The sequence below is a fragment of the Pongo pygmaeus genome, chromosome 15 (genome assembly GCF_028885625.2).
Source record: "Pongo pygmaeus isolate AG05252 chromosome 15, NHGRI_mPonPyg2-v2.0_pri, whole genome shotgun sequence".
Classification (NCBI taxonomy): Eukaryota; Metazoa; Chordata; class Mammalia; order Primates; family Hominidae; genus Pongo; species Pongo pygmaeus.
In genome coordinates this window covers 27,871,503-27,892,928 of record NC_072388.2, presented here as the reverse complement: position 1 = coordinate 27,892,928, position 21,426 = coordinate 27,871,503, and the positions used below count along the sequence as shown (strand labels likewise).

The 21,426-nt window shown below is 37.3% G+C and overlaps 1 protein-coding gene across 2 annotated transcripts in view; it reads left to right on the top strand.

The window, feature by feature from the left end:
* The window catches only part of PRKD1 (protein kinase D1), a 362,251-nt gene that overhangs the window by 283,104 nt on the left and 57,721 nt on the right, over positions 1–21,426 (top strand). For both annotated transcript variants that reach the window (XM_054448321.2, XM_054448320.2), the window contains 4 exons: positions 12,936–13,146; positions 13,274–13,351; positions 19,248–19,452; positions 21,200–21,323. In XM_054448321.2, the coding sequence (XP_054304296.1) occupies positions 12,936–13,146; positions 13,274–13,351; positions 19,248–19,452; positions 21,200–21,323 (618 nt within the window). The remainder of the gene's footprint in view (positions 1–12,935; positions 13,147–13,273; positions 13,352–19,247; positions 19,453–21,199; positions 21,324–21,426) is intronic.

Here is a 21,426-nt window from a genome sequence, read left to right as displayed (position 1 = left end):
TTAGATACATTATTTTACTCAACCCCTTAGACATAGTATTCTGATACTTGATTTAATCTAATCAGATGAATCGCTTCTTGCCTTCTCAAAAAGGGTGACGATGTTGCCATTTTAATAATAAATATAGTGAAATGTAAGATGAGACAATGTCAGGGAGTTACGAACAAATATGCCTCTTTCTCTAAATAGCCCAGTTTTTAGTGGTATCTATTTTTGTGTAGCCATGCACTGAAAATATCACTTGAGTGATATAATTTCATTGAGTGAGTGCTTTTCTGTATTTTTAAAACCCAAAGCTCTTTTGGGGGTGTGGGATAAATAGAGGAAAAAAGTGTCTTATCTTTTGTCTCTTTCTCTTTTGTAATTAAGTTGCATTAAAATCTAGTCTTTGGTCTTACCACGTTGTTTCAGAAGCACATGAGCATGTACACACAGACACACACAGCACTACATGTTTGACATTGAGTGTTATGGGCTAGGATTCTATAATGTACTATTGAAGTAGAAAAATTAAAGAATTGATTGTCCTTGTGAAATAGAAAAAATAATAAAAATTTAGCTGTAATAGGCATTGGTGAACCCCTTGAAGTAAAAAGTTAGAAAAGAATATTAACTGCCTTTCTGTGGAAACTGTAAGACACCTTATCTCTTTCCCACATATATTGTAAGGTCTCTAAGTTTCTGTTTTCCTTCTTGCTGTGCAGCTGCAAGGTCACAAAATAGATAAGCATAAGTTACAGGACATGTTTTTCCCAAGATGTAAGCTGAATCTCAAGAATGTTACCTAATGATTAACTGCTTTTGTTCTTGCTTCTGTAAGCCTGATTCCTGCATCACGTAGTTCCTGCCAAAAACTGCCTAAAAGGCAACTGCTTTCTTTGTCTAGTGCTCAGTCTTTCAGGATACATGTCCACTAAGCCAGTGTACACCCTAAATAAACTCTCCCACACCCCTGTTCAGTCTCTCTGGTACCTTAATTTGCAGCAACATTTCTGGTGCCGAAACCCGGGACTGGAGATGGCAGATTTCTGTCTCCTTTGCCTGTGGGACTGAGGCCCTGGGACAGAGGAAACCTGGGAACGTTGACGCCAATGGGAGAGCTTCAGCCCAGAAGGGGATAAGCCCTCCCATGTCCTGGTGCCCTTCCAGACAGTGCAACTGAACCAGTAAAGGGGATTCCTGGATGGTATCAGAAGCACTGCGCAGACATCTGAACCGCGGTAAGGTTTCGGCCCTGAGGCAGGACCTGTCCCTAAGGACAGAAGGGAAGCCTGATCACCTCCAGGGGAGTGACAACTAATCTCACCCAGAGGGGCTGGGGACAACAAGACTGGCTCATTGATTTGAATGAAACTCACACCCCAACAGAGACAGGACAGGAGAGTGGCTCGCTAAGTCAGTTAGGAAAAGAAAACTGGAGGTGGCGAGAGTGGCTCACCACCCCAACTAGGAAACTGGAGGTGGCGAGAGTGGCTCGCTACCCCAACCAGGAAAGGGAGCTGCAAGCAGGGAAGTGTGTGAGTGTGTGTGATAAAGACGGTTCCAGAAGGAAGCAACATGAGGAGTGACATGTAGAAGGCTACAGGTCTCTTAGTAGAGGCTGTATGCTCTAAGCAAAGTGTAAGACCAACCAGGTCTGATTGGTCTAAAAAGAAAGGAAAAGTGAATGTACTGTGTCGTTACTGGGAAGAAATGGGAGGAAAATCGTCAAAACCCTCTCCATTGGAATGCATATTTAAAAACTTTAAAAAGGCTTTATGGGAAATCAAAAAGTCAAGTTAACCCCTCAAATGCTGAAAACCCTGTGTGAATTAAAATAACCCTCTTTTAATGTTGAAGGGCCAGCCAAAGGCGCTATAAATAAAAACAAAAAACAATTAGCCATGTATTTAAGGTAATAACCAAAGTCAAAAGAGTCAAGACATTCAAACCAAATTTCCTTTTATTAACTCATAGCTAAATACAGCCCCTGTTTAACAGCTTATTACAAACTCTTGACGCTCAAGCCAAAAAAAATCAACTACACTAGCAACTACAAACACAAAGTAAAAACTTCACCAGTAAACACAAAATAAAAAAAAAATCACAAAAACTTGTAACACAAACCAAACCACAAATAAAAACTTCACTGGCAAACACAGAAACAAAAGGAAAGCCACAGGAAAAACCGGTTTTGCAAGAACCACTGGAGGGAATAAAGACCCCTCCTCCTTACAATCCAATTTACCCCCCTTTACCAAGGCTACCTGCGTCTAAAAAGTAAAGCTCAAATAAATACATGTCCCCAGTATCACCTGTGAAAAAAACAATCAAAACTGCAAGAAATTAAAACAAATGGCTCAAAAAGTCAGGCAGGCCATCTCAAGTCTGTCTGTGCCAGAGTCATACAAATAACTCTCAAGGAACAAAAGGACCCCCACTGGGACCCAAATAAGGCAGCCCAACTACAGCCGCTGCAGAGATACCAAAAGATACTCCTGCAAAGTTTAAGAAACGGCAAAAAAAAGAGCAATCAATATAAAAAAAATCTCAAAGGTGCTTCAGGGTGCAGATAAAAGCCCCAGCCAGGCCGGGCGTGGTGGCTCACGCCTGTAATCCCAGCACTTTGGGAGGCCGAGGTGGGCGGATCACGAGGTCAGGAGATTGAGACTATCCTGGCTAACACGGTGAAACCCTGTCTCTACTAAAAATACAAAAAATTAGCTGGGCATGGTGGCGGGCACCTGTAGTCCCAGCTACTCGGAAGGCTGAGGCAGGAGAATAGCGTGAACCCGGGAGGCAGAGCTGGCAGTAAGTCGAGATTGCGCCACTGCACTCCAGCCTGAGTGACAGAGCGAGACTCCGTCTCAAAAAAAAAAAAAAAAGCCCCAACCAATTTTATAAAAGACTTTGTGAGGCCAGCAAATGCATGGTAAACACAGCATTTATAAGGCAGGCCCAGGGAAAATGGTTAAACTTGCTCATGTCACAGTTCAAACCGGGAAAAAATAGTCCCCAGATTCACTTTTTAATGAATGGTTCTCATCTTTCGATAATTTCAAGACTCTAATAAAAAATTTTAAGACTCTAATAAAATTTCAAGACTCTAATGCTTTATAGTTGTAGTTAAAAGATGTCTAATTCTCCCTTGCCGCCTGCCCCTATTAATCAAAAGTATCCAGTCAACTGTAGAGGCAATGGTAACGAAGCATACTACTACTCAAATCAGGGCCTTAACCAAGTACCAGGCCTGGCCTCAAAAAAATATATACCCATTCAAAAAAAAAAAACAAAAAATTATGGTGGTCTTTATTAAACATCATTTTTACAGAGCACCAAAGGGGGGATTGAAGTAGGAAAGTTAAAGAATTGATTGTCCTTGTGAAATAGAAAAAATAATAAAAGTTTAGCTGTAAGGCATTGGTGAACCCCCTTGAAGTAAAAGTTAAAAAAGAATGTTAACTGCCTTTCTGTAGAAACTGTAAGACATTAATTAACCTTATCTCTTTCCCATATATTTTGTAAGGTCTGTAAGTTTCTGTTTTCCTTGCTGTGCAGCTGCAAGGTCACAAAATAGATGAGCATAAGTTATAGGACATGTTTTTCCCAAGATGTAAGCTGAATCTCGAGAATGTTACCTAATGATTAACTGCTTTCGTTCTCGCTTCTGTAAGCCTGATTCCTGCAACACATAGTTCCCGCCATAAACTGCTTAAAAGGCATCTGCTTTCCTTGTCTTGTGCTCAGTCTTTCAGGACACATGTCTGCTAAGCTAGTGTACACCTTAAATAAACTCTCCTGCACCTCTATTTGGTCTCTCCGGCCCCTTATTTCCTGTAACACTATAAAGTTATCCTTATGGGCTGTTTTTGAAGGGAGAGGCTCTCGCCTCTGTGGCCTAGGACTGTGTTTATGGCATACTTTCCCAGCCGCTTGGTGTCTCCAAGGCAGTAGTAATCAATGCCACAGTCTCTTTTCAGACTATTTCATTCAGCTTTCCAGTGAGACCGTAAACCCAGGCCAGGTCCTTGTCTATTCAGGTAAGGTCAAATACTATGGGAATATTTACCTTTAAAATTACTGTCCTTGGTTTTCCCACATAATGTGTTTACCCTCCATTTCACTTTCTGACACTTAAAGCCCCAAAGTAGAAGTTGTTGACATGCAGTTATTTTCTTCTTCAGTGGAAATGTACATGTAACTTGCAATAATTTTTGAACAGTTCTGGTGCTTTCCCTGCAATGGGTAGATCACTTAAGAAAATATCAGGGTTCCTTTACCCTTCATTTTGGTTTACTTGAAAAGAGTAAACCAAAGGCAATATAAAAGTTAATGTAACTTCCACGATTACTTTAGCACTCAGCAAATCTAGATCACCTTGTATTTTAATAAGAGATTATATATGTTATTACTTTGAAAGCTTTCACAGATTGCTGTAAACATTAAGAAATGGATTCTCCACAGTATAACACAGTATCTGCCACCACTAAGCAGTGGGCACATATTTTTTTTTTTGCTTGCCCTGTAGCCACCCTTTCACTGTTATGAAAAGGTGTTGATTAGCTTTTATTTATGCTATATATTTAGGATATTTGACAGGTAGCTCAAGGGATAGAGAATCTGAATACCACCAAACAACCTGAAACTCAGCAAACACCTTACTCTCTACCGCCTGAATTATAGAGCCTGGAAACATGTGTGTTCCTATATGAACTCCATTTCTCAAGGGTTTTCATATTTTTCTGTTGTCAAAGAGCTCTGTGCTGGAAAATCCCCACTCCTGTGTGAGAGGTCATATATTCATGTAGTGTTGTTGCAGATGACTGTGTGGGGTTTTTTTTCGTTTTTTGTTTGTTTGTTTGTTTGTTTTTTGCTTCAGAAAGAAGCCTCAGACTGATCATTCAGCACTATGTTTTCCTAACAGCAGGTTAGGTCATCATCCCTAAGTGAGACAGACAGTTTCGAAGTATAAAAAAGAAATCTCTGGACAGTTTGCAGATTGATAGGACTGAATTGTCCTGAAAAAAATTTATCTATCTATCTGTCTGTCTGTCTGTCTGTCTATCTATCTATCTATCTAATTTTTGTGGGTACATAGTAGGTATATATATTTTTGGGTTATATGAGATATTTTCATACAGGCATGCAGTATTTAATAATCACATCAGGGTAAATAGGGTATCCATTCACTTCAAGGATTTATCCTTTGTGTTACAGACAATCCAATTATACTCTTCTAGTTATTTAAAAATACACAGTTAAATTATTTTTAACTGTAGTCACCCTGTTGTGATAGCAAATACTTGATCTTATTCACTGTGCTATTTTTTTGCACCCATTAACCATCCCTCCTTCCTCCCCACCCCACACCCAAACAAAATTTTAATTGCTAATAATACACAACATAGCCATGGTATGGCAAGACTCACCTTGGGGTCCATGCAAATGTCTTTTCTTCAGGAAACCCCCTTTCTGAATGACCCCTCACCTCCACCATGAATATGGTTTATCTTTCCTTTGAACTTTCATATATATATATATTAGCAATTATTCTTTGTGACATGGTATTCCAGAAATTCGTGATACAATGATGAACGAAATAATAAAGATGCTGCCCTCCTGGAACCTATATTCTGTTGAAGGGAGACAATAAAAATTCAGTAAACAAATAGGTAAATAATACAGTTGCATGCTGCATTAATGACTTTGAAGGAGACAGGATGATGTGAGAGAGTAATAGAGTATGGAGTGGGGGTAAGCAATAAGTTAGGTGGTGTGGAGGCCTCTCAGAGAAGGGGGCATGGGAACTGAAATCTGAAGACTAAGGAGGAAACCGTCTATGAAGAAAGGGAAAGAGTAAATATAAAGGTCAACAATAATAACATTATGCTGTATCTAGGACTCTACTGGCTAGTAAACTAATTGGGCACAGAGAATGTTATTTCCTCATATTTATATGTCCTGAAGCATCTGAATTGAGCTTTCAGGTAAAATTTTCCCCAGGAAACACTTGCTAAATTAGATAGATCCATCTCAATGGCAATAGGAGAGAACTGTCTTAAGCTGTTACTCTGCACTGTTTTTTGAATGATAGTACAAAATGCTAGATCTTGAAACTTACGGAATAAAAGATTAACATTTGCTTGCATCTATTTTTGCATAGTTATGCCAGTATCTTTTAAGCATAATAACACCTGAATAGGAAAGTAGGCAGCCAACTGAGTGATGTTTATGCAATAGCAGCTGTTTATTCCACTAGTTATTGTGTTCTGGAAAACGTACATGACTCAGGTCCTATCATCTAAGCACAGACAAGCTGGTTAGAAATCTCTTCTGTAGGTCAAGGTTAAGGGGTTCATGATATCCTGCATATCATTTTTGCCACATAAAACACACTACTATTTGATTATTCTTGTTGTCTTATTGCCTCTTATGTCATCCTTATTGATTAACTGAGAGGAAGAAAATACTTGCTGTTTTCTATATTAGCATAAAATCAAGGAATGTGAGAGCTGGGGAGGATCTAAGGAGAAAGGAATCATTGTTATCTGGAGCAAAACTACCTGAATTCATAGTTCTGCTACTTACAAGTTGTGTGATCTTGGGAAAATGATTTAATCTCTCAGTAACTCAGTTTCTTTAGATGTAACATGGAGGTATAAATAAATGAAATCCATGTAAAGTGCTATGAAAATAGTTGTATAAAATGTATAAATAGTAGTATAAAATGTATAGTTTATTTATACCTGAGGTATAAATAAATGAAATCTATGTAAAGTGCTATGAAAATAGTTGTATAAAATGTATAAATAGTTGTATAAAATGTATAGTTTATTTATACATGAGGTATAAATAAATGAAATCCATGTAAAGTGCTATGAAAATAGTTTGGCATATATAAAGGTCTTTGGCTGAACTAGATAATGATAGAAAACACTTTTTATAACCTCAAAGGTCTCCATTTGAACTAGATTTAGTCCCCAGATAAATTGACTGGCACAAAGTTTTTAAATTTTTTTTTCAGTTGCTGACATCTAGATCAAGTTATTTTATCACACACCTAGATTCCCTGCTTCTTTTGAAAAACTAAAAGATCCATCAACAATGAGTTTACATGTTCACATGGCAGCTGTTAGAACTAACTGAGCTGCAGGCATCCCTTTTACAGTGACGCTGTCCTCTCCAAATTACTATAATCTCAACCATTCCTCATTGCATCCTTGATGCTGAGGGCCACCCATTAATATGAACAGCCTATTAAGTGTTTGAGTTTGGTAGCAGAAGAGTTCTGCACAGATTTTCATGTTGAAGTAGGGGCAAGGAGCAGGCAGACAAGTACAGAGCATTTGCAGTGGAAAATATTCCTTAACCAGGTGTCCGCTCTTAAAACTGAAATCTTGTAAAGCAAGTATGTCAGTGTTACAGTTTATGTAACTTTAAATTGTAAAAATCTTTTATTACAGTCTGTATATTAAATATTTCTATTGAAATGTCTCATCCACTAATCCTATGCATTTAGTTCTTGAAAACATACACTTATCTCAGGTGAAACTGCTTACTGTTTGTCACGGACTTTGTTCTTCCATAGGAGCTTATTATCAAATGATTCAGAAAAATCCATAAAGAGATGTTCACGTGTATGCTAAAGTATTCTCTATTTCTCTTTAACTTAAAGGGAGTTTGTCTCTCCAAATCCAGACACAGTGAATTGCTGTGAAATGAATTTTAGTTAACACACAGAAATATTTTAATAATGCACACATTTTCATTTGAGCCATTTTTTATTGTCAAGTGACTTTTATCTCAGAGAATTTTATGTTTGATTTTTTACGCAAGTGACAATAAACAAACCACAAGTAAAGGCAACTTTTCTTCTGTGTTTTTTAGCTTAACTAATGAAGAGAGTTCATTTTGAACTGCTAAGTGGAATATACCTTGTTGGGAAATTATTTCAGTCCTGTTAAATGTTTAAAGACATGCTGGCAGTTGGAGTTTCCACAATGTAATCTAAGCAATCATTTCCTGGGAAGGTTCCAAACTTGCTGAGTCAATTAATTTAGCACACTAGGTTAAAAAACAAATTCAGTCTCTAGAAGAGCAGGATACATTGTCTCTCTGAGTAGGTGTTCAGTGCACAGAGTTCCAGCTTTGGCAGTAATTTCAAATGAAACACTTGGTATAAGAATGTTAAAGATGCTTTGTGAAAACACAAACTTAAAAAAATTGATCTCCATAATTTTTATTTGATTTAATCTCTATTCCTGGCTTTAAAATACAACTTTCATCATTATGTTCTCATATTATCTCCCATGCATGATGTGTTAACTCTTACACTTCTAACACAAAAAATACCTTTATATTTGTCATTATTTATAATTTGCCAAATCAAATCATTTATATGCATCTATCTCAATACCATGTTTTACAGTGATGTCAGTTCTTACAAAAGTTCCACACCTGTCAGTTGATCTAAACTCCTCCAACTCATAGAACATATGGCTAATATAAAAATATAAAATTTTTAAAAATGCATTCTCTTGTATGTGTTTCCCATAGTTATAAAAAATGAAATTTAAATGTGCTCTTTAAGTTTTGAGCCATTTTTTTTCTCTGAACATGTTAATGAAGCAGAACAAAACAGACTTTCCAAAGCATTTCAACTTTCCCTCCTCTTCTCATTAAAAAAAAAAAAAATCATTCTGCAGATTTTTCAGGTTCACCAAATACATGGGGCCAAATTGCAATAGAAACTAACAGTGAAAATTAACTTAAATACCATTTAGTTAACTTAATAAACCCAGTAAAACCTTCAATAGTGTTGACGGGTAAGGAAGAATTTTCACTTTATTATAGTTAGCTTTAAAGAAAGGTGTTATTTAAAACTCTAAAGTACTGTGCACATTGTAATTAAATATACAAGTAAGCCAAGAAAATGTAGTAAGTTAATGAAGAATTTGAGTTTTATTTATGTATAATAAACATACAAAGTTGTTATAACATATAAACTTGATATATAATGAAATCTCTTTACTTTGTATAATAATGCATTTCAAGGCTGGGTGTGGTGGCTCACGCCTGTAATCCCAGCACTTTGGGAGGCCGAGGTGGGCGGATCACTAGGTCAGGAGATCAAGACCATCCTGGCTAATGTGGTGAAACCCCATCTCTACTAAAAATACAAAAGAATTAGCCAGGCGTGGTGGTGGACATCTGTAGTCCCAGCTACTCGGGAAGCTGAGGCAGGAGAATGGTGTGAACCTGGGAAGCAGAGCTTGCAGTGAGCCGAGATCACACCACTGCACTCCAGCCTGGGCAACAGAGCAAGACTCCATCTCAAAAAAAAAAAAATGCATTTCATGCAGACATTTCTGAATTACTCTCTAGTTTCCTCTTGAAATTATCTTAAAATGCAAAGATCAATGAGTTTTTTTTTGAAGTATCATTTCCTTTAAAACTATTAATTTCTGAATTTTTGCCTGCTCTGTAGCTTGATATATCAAACCAAAACATACTGTAATTATGCTTTATGGTGTACATGCCTTTGCATAAAACTTCACATAGTAATTGGAATTTTATATTTTTGCTTAAAATAGCAACTGATTATTAATTATTAATGACAAAATGTGTCATTGATTCTGAAAATCTTTAAGTCTTAGTTTGTGATCACATCATTAGAAATACTTTTGCCAGCTGGGTGCAGTGGCTCATGCCTGTAATCTCAGCACTTTGGGAGGCTGAGGCCTGTGGATCACCTGAGGTCAGGAGTTCGAGACCAGCCTGACTAACATGGAGAAACCCCGTCTCTACTAAAAATACAAAATTAGCCGGGCGTGGTGGCACATGCATATAATCCCAGCTACTCAGGAGGCTGAGGTAGGAGAATCGTTTGAACCTGGGAGGCAGAGGCTGCGGTGAGCCGAGATTGCCCCATTGCACTCCAGCCTGGGCAACAAGAGCAAAACTGCATCTCAAAAAAAAAAAGAAATATTTGTAAAGGGATGATGGCAGGATTACAGAAAGGGTTGTTCTTAAACATTTAGGTAAATATTGATAAATATAGATAAATATATATTACAGGGTAATGGCCTTATTCCATAGCCAGTTGGTTTTTTTAATAATCTGTTATATATCAACAAAGTCCTTGTTTTACATTTTTGATTGAAGGAAGGATAAAAACCCTATAAGCACTTAGGGAATCATCAGATAATGACCCAGTCTTACTCTTTTGTTTTTGCACTTCAGATTTGCCTCATGTTAGGGAAAGCACATGCAAATATGTGTGTATACACTTCCAGAAACATAGAATTGAATACTGAAAACAGAACTTCAGACAGCTTCTCCACTCTCGCTTTCCCAAGGTGTTCGTTATCTAGTACAATTAAACAACTCAGTCTCCTTCCAGCAGTAAATCGGTTTCTACAAAATAAGTTACTATGCATGCGCCCTGTGTCAAGATTGTAAAGCTTTACTTTTTCATTTAGAAAAATGGGCCATATTGAAAATAATTACTTATATTTGGGACTGTAAGAAAAGGTAATGATAAGTCTGGTTGGATTGCTATCTGATTTTGAAATTTAAAATGGCATGAATGGTATGAGGGCACTCTTTATTAATGCTATTAAAATCTTAATTTCTGACACTATAAATTACATAGTTGACACTATAAATTACATATTCTGTGCCAAGGACACATGTGGCTGGCTGTGTAAATCTCATTATTGCCTGAAAATGTGTGTGGTATAGTCTCTGGGCTACAGAGTGACTGCTAATTTCTTTTGCCTAAACTTGGAGCATTTTTAAATTTCTTACATAATCTTGCCTTGAAGGTAATAAATGAAATGACCTCTCAAAAATAATTCTAGTTCTTGTAGTTTATGGCAGTCTTTATGTTGGATGAAAAGAAAATATTCAGTTTACTAGATTCCCTCTTGCTTTTCTAATGAATTTGCACCATGGTATAGTAAATGTCAAACTGGCTCTGTTAGCACAGCCTACAATTAGGTATCTTAAATTAAGGAATGTAACTGAACAGTGATTTGTCCAGCTTTTCATAGGATTTTCCAAATCTGAGAACATGTTAAATTTTCTAACAAAGTGTGACATCAGGTTATCTTTTATTCTGAGTGTTAAAACTTTTCAACTATGGAAAAATATTTTCATTTTAGTCTATGCTTAAAACAGGCCCATTGGCTACAGTTACTAGAGGACACTGGAACAGGGAGTTTACCCTGTGGATTTAATTATTCTTTAATTCCATTGAAGGTAATTTATTCATTATATTCATGATCCTGGTTTGGCAAACCTTTGGCTATTTTTATAATCTCCCTAGACTTATCTGCAAGAGTTGAACCTTTCCAGAATAATTATGCTTTACAGTTTTTCTTTATGGAATTGTAATTGTGAATGTAACTGTAGGCCTAATATTCCTGTGTAGAACTTCATTTTAAGTTTCTTTTTACTGTACCTAGTGAATCTGAAAATAATAGTTTTCACTTTTGGTAATAGTATTTAACCTTTTGGTGCAGATAGGGATTGAAAGGGATAGAAATTTTTTGTAAATGTGATTTATTGCTGTCTTATCAATAATCATTTAAAATTAGAAATTAACTGAGTATGGTGATAAAACAAGGGCTCTGGAGGCAAACAAATGTAGGTTCACATTTTGGTTCCACTGTTTACTAGCATTTGACCCAGGGGTATGTATTTAAACTTTATGAGCTTAGATGCCTCATCTCTAGATAATAAGGCCTGTCTTTTAAGGCACCTAATACAGTTATTGCTCTAGAGTAGAAACTTAATAATTAAGATATATAAATGAGATACATAATTATAACAACAGTTCAAAAGTAATTCAGTTTATCTTATTCTGATGATTCTAAAATACATTTATTCTGACGATTCTCAAATATATCCCAGGATATAAAAGGTACTGTGAAATTATCCAAAAACATAGAAAACACGGTTAATTTTAGTTAATTTAATTTTTAAAAATCTATATACTGGGATGGTTAAATAATTCCAAAATGGTGGACAAGAGTACACAGAGATATAATTATATCCAAAACATCCACTTTTATATTCCTCTTATAGTATATTCGTTCTGTTTCCAGTAATACAAATCTTTTATTGTATGGCTGAGGAAAAATTTAAAATCATATTTATTTTTTTCTTTAGGTAATCCAAAGGAACTGTAAGGCATTTTTTTATTTCTTTCTTTTTCTTTTTTTTTTTTTTTTTTTTTTTTTTTGAGATGGAGTTTCACTCTTGTTGCCCAGGCTATAGTGCAGTGGCACGATCTTGGCTCACCACAACCTCTGTCTCCCAGGTTCAAGCAATTCTCCTGCCTCAGCCCACCGAGTAGCTGGGATTACAGGCGAGCACCACCACAACCAGCTAATTTTTGTATTTTTAGTAGAGACCGGTTTCACCATGTTAGCCAGGCTGGTCTTGAACTCCTGACCCCAAATGATCCACCCGCCTTGGCCTCCCAAAGTGCTGGGATTACAGCATTTTTTCGATGAAGTACCATGGAGGGCAAACTGGAGGCATTTACTTTTCATTTTCTGTCTTTCGTAAATGCTTGTATTTTCTAACCATGTGAATGTAATCCCGTAGAAAATGTCAATGATATGATATTTGCACTATTTGACTCCAGCTTTATATTTCTGTATTTAAACCACTTTTTTAAAGCAAAAACATATTTGAAAGACCTAGAAATCATGTTTAAACATTCTGATCTCCAATTCTCTTTTTTTTAAGATTATACAAGCAAGGTAACTCAAATAGAAATGGGGAAAGCAAGTAAATTATATTAATTAACAGAAATACAGTATTATTTCATATTATTAAGCATCGAAGTACTAAATACAAGAGTAAACCGATATCTTAAAATATATAAATATATAAATCAAATAGCCTCTTACATCTTGCTTCCTTTATTGTTTTCCAAAATGTAGCAAAAATCACCATCAGAGTCATTTATTGGTCGAGAGAAGAGGTCAAATTCTCAATCATACATTGGACGACCAATTCAACTTGACAAGATTTTGATGTCTAAAGTTAAAGTGCCGCACACATTTGTCATCCACTCCTACACCCGGCCCACAGTGTGCCAGTACTGCAAGAAGCTTCTGAAGGGGCTTTTCAGGCAGGGCTTGCAGTGCAAAGGTAAGGATGATTTTGTCACCTGTTGGACTTTGATCACCCTCATTCATCTGACATAAGTATTTTCTGGTTACCACTTCTCTTTCTGACAAATTCTCATTCTGTTTTGTTTGAAAATCATTGGGATTAGATTGCAGATTCAACTGCCATAAACGTTGTGCACCAAAAGTACCAAACAACTGCCTTGGCGAAGTGACCATTAATGGAGGTAGGTAAAAGTTCAGCTGTCATGTCTGTGCTTCTTCCCTATTAGAGAGCATGGTGATATGATTTTAGTCAGGGCTTTTGGTTTTGGTTTTGGTTCAGATATTTCAGACACAGTCCAAAGTAAATTATGGCCAGTGTTTGTTCTACTTTACAATAGAAAAGCATCCATGGAGTTTTATAACAGTCAAAGACCCTTTCATGATCTTTACATGGTGAGCAGCTAGTATTGAAAACTTGGGTAGCCATAATTTATTTCCCAGTTTTATTATCTTATATTCTTATTCTAGTTTCCCTAGAAATGTGGATGTTGTTGGGCTGCCTACAAGTTATAGCTCTCAGTCTCTTTTCCTCTGTCCTTCTCATTTCAATCATCTTTAATAATAAAAGGAACTTTGTCAGCCAAAAAAATAGATACATTTTCTGTATTTGGCAATATTCCTTCAAGAAAACTCTAACTGTATAAATTAACTTTGAAGGACTGCTAAGAAAAATGCCATATCTTAAGCAAAGAGCTTACATTTTCTTCTTGGATAGCATTCTAATGGATCACTACCAAAATATTTGACTTAGAATCCCAGGTTAGCTTTTTCTGCAGATAGTGGTCTTTATACCTTTAGCCTGATACCAGTTTTCCAATTCCTCTGGAAAGAAAAATGGCTATAAAAGATCACAGATACTGAACCAGCCTTGCATCCCAGGGATGAAGCCCACTTGATTATGGTGGATAAGCTTTTTGATGTGCTGCTGGATTTGGTTTGCCAGTATTTTATTGAGGATTTTTGCATCAGTGTTCATCAAGGATATTGGTCTAAAATTCTCATTTTTGGTTGTGTCTCTGCCCAGCTTTGGTATCAGGATGATGCTGGCCTCACAAAATGAGTTAGGGAGGATTCCCTCTTTTTCTATTGATTGGAATAGTTTCAGAGGGAATGGTACTAGTTCCTCCTTGTACCTCTGGTAGAATTCGGCTGTGAATCCATCTGGTCCTGGACTCTTTTTGGTTGGTAAGCTATTGATTATTGCCACAATTTCAGAGCCTGTTGTTGGTCTATTCAGAGATTCAACTTCTTCCTGGTTTAGTCTTGGCAGGGTGTATGTGTCGAGGAATTTATCCATTTCTTCTAGATTTTCTAGTTTATTTGCGTAGAGGTGTTTGTAGGATTCTCTGATGCTAGTTTGTATTTCTGTGGGATCGGTGATGATATCCCCTTTATCATTTTTTATTGCGTCTATTTGATTCTTCTCTCTTTTCTTCTTTATTAGTCTTGCTAGCAGTCTATCAATTTTGTTGATCCTCTCAAAAAACCAGCTCCTGGATTCATTAATTTTTTGAAGGGTTTTTTGTGTCTCTATTTCCTTCAATTCTGCTCTGATTTTAGTTATTTCTTGCCTTCTGCTAGCTTTTGAATGTGCTTGCTCTTGCTTTTCGAGTTCTTTTAATTGGAATGTTAGGGTGTCAATTTTGGATCTTTCCTGCTTTCTCTTATGAGCATTTAGTGCTATAAATTTCCCTCTACACACTGCTTTGAATGTGTCCCAGAGATTCTGGTATGTTGTGTCTTTGTTCTCGTTGGTTTCAAAGAACATCTTTATTTCTGCCTTCATTTCGTTATGCACCCAGTAGTCATTCAGGAGCAGGTTGTTCAGTTTCCATGTAGTTGAGCGGTTTTGAGTGAGTTTCTTAATCCTGAGTTCTAGTTTGATTGCACTGTGGTCTGAGAGACAGTTTGTTATAATTTCTGATCTTTTACATTTGCTGAGGAGAGCTTTACTTCCAACTATGTGGTCAGTTTTGGAAAAGGTGTGGTGTGGTGCTGAAAAAAATGTATATTCTGTTGATTTGGGGTGGAGAGTTCTGTAGATGTCTATTAGGTCCACTTGGTGCAGAGCTGAGTTCAATTCCTGGGTATCCTTGTTAACTTTCTGTCTCGTTGATCTGTCTAATGTTGACAGTGGGGTGTTAAAGTCTCCCATTATTATTGTGTGGGAGTCTAAGTCTCTTTGTAGGTCACTCACGACTTGCTTTATGACTCTGGGTGGTCCTGTATTGGGTGCATATATATTTAGGATAGTTAGCTCTTCTTGTTGAATTGATCCCTTTACCATTATATAATGGCCTTCTTTGTCTCTTTTGATCTTTGTTGGTTTAAAGTCTGTTTTATCAGAGACTAGGATTGCAGCCCTAGCCTTTTTTTGTTTTCCATGTAATCCAGCATATAAACAGAACCAAAGACAAAAACCACATGATTATCTCAATAGATGCAGAAAAGGCCTTTGACAAAATTCAACAACCCTTCATGCTAAAAACTCTCAATAAATTAGGTATTGATGGGACGTATCTCAAAATAATAAGAGCTATCTATGACAAACCCACAGCCAATATCATACTGAATGGGCAGAAACTGGAAGCAGTCCCTTTGAAAACTGGCACAAGACAGGGATGCCCTCTCTCACCACTCCTATTCAATATAGTGTTGGAAGTTCTAGCCAGGGCAATTAGGCAGGAGAAGGAAATAAAGGGTATTCAATTAGGAAAAGAGGAAGTCAAATTGTCCCTGTTTGCAGATGACATGATTGTACATCTAGAAAACCCCATTGTCTCAGCTCAAAATCTCCTTAAGCTGATAAGCAACTTCAGCAGTCTCAGGATACAAAATCAATGTACAAAAATCACAAGCATTCTTATACACCAATAACAGACAAACAGAGAGCCATATCATGAGTGAACTCCCATTCACAGTTGCTTCAAAGAGAATAAAATACCTAGGAATCCAACTTACAAGGGATGGGAAGGACCTCTTCAAGGAGAACTACAAACCACTGCTCAATGAAATAAAAGAGGATACAAACAAATGGAAGAACATTCCATGCTCATGGGTAGGAAGAATCAATATCATGAAAATGGCCATACTGCCCAAGGTAATTTATAGATTCAATGCCATCCCCATCAAGCTACCAATGACTTTCTTCACAGAATTGGAAAAACTACTTTAAAGTTCATATGGAACCAAAAAAGAGCCCGCATTGCCAAGTCAACCCTAAGCCAAAAGAACAAAGCTGAAGGCATCACGCTACCTGACTTCAAACTATACTACAAGGCTACAGTAACCAAAACAGCATGGTACTGGTACCAAAACAGAGATATAGATCAATGGAACAGAACAGAGCCCTCAGAAATAACACCACATATCTACAACTATCTGATCTTTGACAAACCTGAGAAAAACAAGCAACGGGGAAAGGATTCCCTATTTAATAAATGGTGTTGGGAAAACTGGCTAGCCATATGTAGAAAGCTGAAACTGGATCCCTTCCTTATACCTTATACAAAAATTCATTCAAGATGGATTACAGACTTAAACGTTAGACCTAAAACCATAAAAACCCTAGAAGAAAACCTAGGCATTACCATTCAGGACGTAGGCATGGGCAAGGACTTCATGTCTAAAACACCAAAAGCAATGGCAACAAAAGCCAAAATTGACAAATGGGATCTAATTAAACTCAAGAGCTTCTGCACAGCAAAAGAAACTACCATCAGAGTGAACAGGCAACCTACAAAATGGGAGAAAATTTTCGCAACCTACTCCTCTGACAAAGGGCTGATATCCAGAATCTACAATGAACTCAAACAAATTTACAAGAAAAAAACAAACAACCCCATCAAAAAGTGGGCAAAGGACATGAACAGACATTTCTCAAAAGAAGACATTTATGCAGCCAAAAAACACATGAAAAAATGCTCATCATCACTGGCCATCAGAGAAATGCAAATCAAAACCACAATGAGATACCATCTCACACCAGTTAGAATGGCAATCATTAAAAAGTCAGGGAACAACAGGTGCTGGAGAGGATGTGGAGAAATAGGAACACTTTTACACTGTTGGTGGGACTGTAAACTAGTTCAACCCTTGTGGAAGTCAGTGGGGTGATTCCTCAGGGATCTAGAACTAGAAATACCATTTGACCCAGCCATCCCATTACTGAGTATATACCCAAAGGACTATAAATCATGCTGCTATAAAGACACATGCACATGTATGTTTATTGCAGCACTATTCACAATAGCAAAGACTTGGAACCAACCCAAATGTCCAACAATGATAGACTGGATTAAGGAAATGTGGCGCATATACACCATGGAATACTATGCAGCCATAAAAAAATGATGAGTTCATGTCCTTTGTAGGGACATGGATGAAATTGGAAATCATCATTCTCAGTAAACTATCTCAAGAACAAAAAACCAAACACCGCATATTCTCACTCATAGGTGGGAATTGAACAATGAGAACACATGGACACAGGAAGGGGAACATCACATTCTGGGGACTGTTGTGGGGTCGGGGGCGGGGGGAGGGATAGCTTTAGGAGATATACCTAATGCTAAATGACAAGTTAATGGGTGCAGCACACCAGCATGGCACATATATACATATGTAACTAACCTGCACATTGTGCACATGAACCCTAAAACTTAAAGTATAATAATAATAAAATAAAATAAAATAAAAAAAGAAAAAAAACAAAAAGAAAAAAAATGATACCCCCCCAAAAAAAAAATCACAGATACTTTCAGTTGAGGATTTTTATCGCTACAAAGCTGAAGAATGACTATCTTTGCTCTAGAACTTTCTTCTCTAGAAGAAATATGTACTGTACCTAAAAGAAGAAGAAGGAAGAGCTCTGCAGGAAAACATTGTCACACTTGTTTCTGGCTTGGAGATTCATGAATTAGCTGCCAAAATTGAAAGCTTGGCGATCGTCCCACTTTCTGTGGCATGTGGTGTTGACTTTGTTCAGGCTCAGGGAATGTCAGTGTGTACTGGATAACTATAACTAAGGGGAAACAGAACAGTTTTTGATATTGTTGATTACTTTGAAATTCTATTTTCTCATACATTCAGAAAAATCTGGTAAAATGTGAATTTTCCAAGCTTGGCAGGCTAGAGTCGCTCATTAATGTGTATTTTCATTTTAAAATGAGTACTTTGCATTAGTAAGTAATTTTAATTTTTGCCATTACCATCAACTGTATAATGACAGGTTCAATATTACTTCAAATATCAAATGTCTTATTTAAAAGCTGCAGCTATGTGACCAATTTAATTTATTGGAATTCATGATTTTCAAAGTTACTCCAATAGTAAGAATCAGTGGCTTGAATCTTTTTTCATGTGAAAGTTTCTGTCATCCTCTTACATACTTTTTTTCCCACCAGGGCTGTGTTTCTAAAATATGAGCAGCTTCCCAGTCACTTGGGCCTGGTATCACTTTGCCTTCTAGCATTTTACTTCTATCCCAGCCTTGGCTTCCTTCCAAGGTTTTTCATGACTTTTCATGTTTTCAGGCTTAGGAAAACGGAAAACGAGCATCTACCTATAAAATTACATGTTCAACCTCTCATAAATTCAGATGCATATAAACTGAAATAAAAAAGGAAATTGAAAATCACAGAAGGATCTGGAGGCCATTATCTTTAGCAAACTAACACAGGAACAGAAAAGCAAATACCACATGTTCTCACTTATAAGTGGGAGCTAAATGATGAGAACACATGGTCACATAGTGGGGAATAACACACACGGGGGCCCTTCGAGGTTGGAGGGTGGGAGGAGGGAGGATCAGAAAAAATAACTAATGGGTACCAGGCTTAATACCTGGGTGATGAAATAATCTGTACAACAAACCCCCATGACACAAGTTTACCTATGTAATAAACCTGCGCGTGTACTCCTAAACTTAAAATAAAAGTTAAAAAAAAGAAAATAAACTCTTCACAGAACTACCTTTTTGGGGCTTCCAATTGATTTGTTTTAGGATCACCTGACTGTCTCTTAAGCCCTGGCTCCAAGATTCCAGGCTTATCTTCATAGGTGAAAATAATTTTCTAGATTTGCTTAGCCCTGGGGCAGAGTCTGATGTGGTCATGGAGGAAGGGAGTGACGACAATGATAGTGAAAGGAACAGTGGGCTCATGGATGATATGGAAGAAGCAATGGTCCAAGATACAGAGATGGCAATGGCAGAGTGCCAGAACGACAGTGGCGAGATGCAAGATCCAGACCCAGACCACGAGGATGCCAACAGAACCATCAGGTGAGAGCAGCACTCCGAACCTCAGCAAACAGGGCAACCCCAGGCAGTATTTTCTCTTTAAACCTCTTTGATATTTTAATAGATTATAGTAGAAGTGTGAAGTGCACATTTACTTTTTTATGAATGAACTGTGTGCTGTAAATGAGAGCCTTTGAAGTTAGGAGGTCTGGGTTCCCTGGGAGAAGTGTGGTTGCCATACTTTCCTAGCATCACCTCATTCGTTGAACCATTTTTTCTGCATGTGAGAGATGCTCATGTTTGCCATCCACAAGTTTATTACTAAGTTAATATTAATTTGAAGCTCATTGTGTAGAAACGACAAAGATCAAGATCAAACTCAGCAGAAATCATCTATTTTATTAGCTGGCCCCTGTTATAAATATCATAGTCTGTGTATCCTTCACTGTTCTTGATATTACGTCAGAAGTATGTGCAATTTTATATCTGTTATTTAATTATGCTTTTGGTTACTGGATGATCCCCACTTTTTATATCAGGAGTCAGCACAATGTGGCCACCAGGACAAACTGGACTGCTGCCCAATTTGTAGTAAAGTTTTATTGGAACATAGCATGTCCATTCATATTGTCTCTGGCTGCTTTTGCACTATATTGGTAAAGTTAGGTCTTTTGCAAAAACTAAAATATTTATTACCTGGCCCTTTACAGAAAATGTTTCCTAGTCTCTGATTTATATTATAGAGCCTATTGAAACTTTTGTGTCCATTTTACAAAGGCCATGTTTATTGACAAATTGTTCATGAGAGTAGAGCAATAAAATGATTGTTTTTTTCCATTTAATGGCATAATGGACATTTTTTAAATAGTGGGAAATAATTGTCTTATGACCTGTCTTTTGAAGACATACACTTCTTTAGTACCAACGAGTTTGCATGGGGCGGGGGGGCAGTGGTGGGAATTACATATATATTCATGTTGTGGGAAAGGGGACAAGGAGGGAGGGATGAAGAGAGGAAGAAACAGAGACTAGCAGATTCCAATTTTTATGACATTATGCAGAGAAACTAAAAATTCATGTTGAATAATCTAATCTCTAAATGATTGATAATGTACCTATAATAGGAAATAAATAAGCAAATAAGCTTTCATGTGTGAGTCTGAATAGTGTGGCCTCAGTAGACTAAGAAGTACTCTACCTCAGGTTTACCTGAAAACTGAACACCATACAGTTCAACCCAAAAGATGAAGTGCTTATTACCCAGCCGTGGGAATTTTTTTTTTTTTTTTTTTTTTTTTCAGATGGAGTCTTGCTCTGTCACCCAGGCTGGAGTGCAGTGGTGCAATCTTGGCTCACTGCAACCTCTGCCTCCTGAGTTCAAGCAATTCTCTGCCTCAGCCTCCCGAGTAGCTGGGATTACAGGCGCCCACCACCATGCCCAGATGATTTTTTTGTACTTTTAGTAGAGACGGGGTTTCACCATCTTGGCCAGGCTGGTCTTGAACTCCTGACCTCATGATCCACCCGCCTCGGCCTCCCAAAGTGCTGGGATTACAGATGTGAGCCACTGTTCCCGGCCGGGATTTTTTAAGGTGTACAAATAACATGCCTATCACTCTTCAGAGTGACCCACTTTCAGAACCATGGTGCCTGACAATACGTTTTACTAAAAATGAGATGTGAATTTTGTAAAGTTTCACTTGGATTAGCTGACATAAGGTTTTATGCATGAAAATACATAAAATGTACCTGAAAACATTTTTTTCCCACAATATTTTGATTTCTCAAGTCCATCAACAAGCAACAATATCCCACTCATGAGGGTAGTGCAGTCTGTCAAACACACGAAGAGGAAAAGCAGCACAGTAATGAAAGAAGGATGGATGGTCCACTACACCAGCAAGGACACGCTGGTAAGATCCACAGGGAACAATGTTTTCTTGCCTTGCTAGCTTTAATTAGAGGAGTTGCTAATGTCTCGTGAGGACTGTGAGATTCCTGCATTACTCAGAGTAA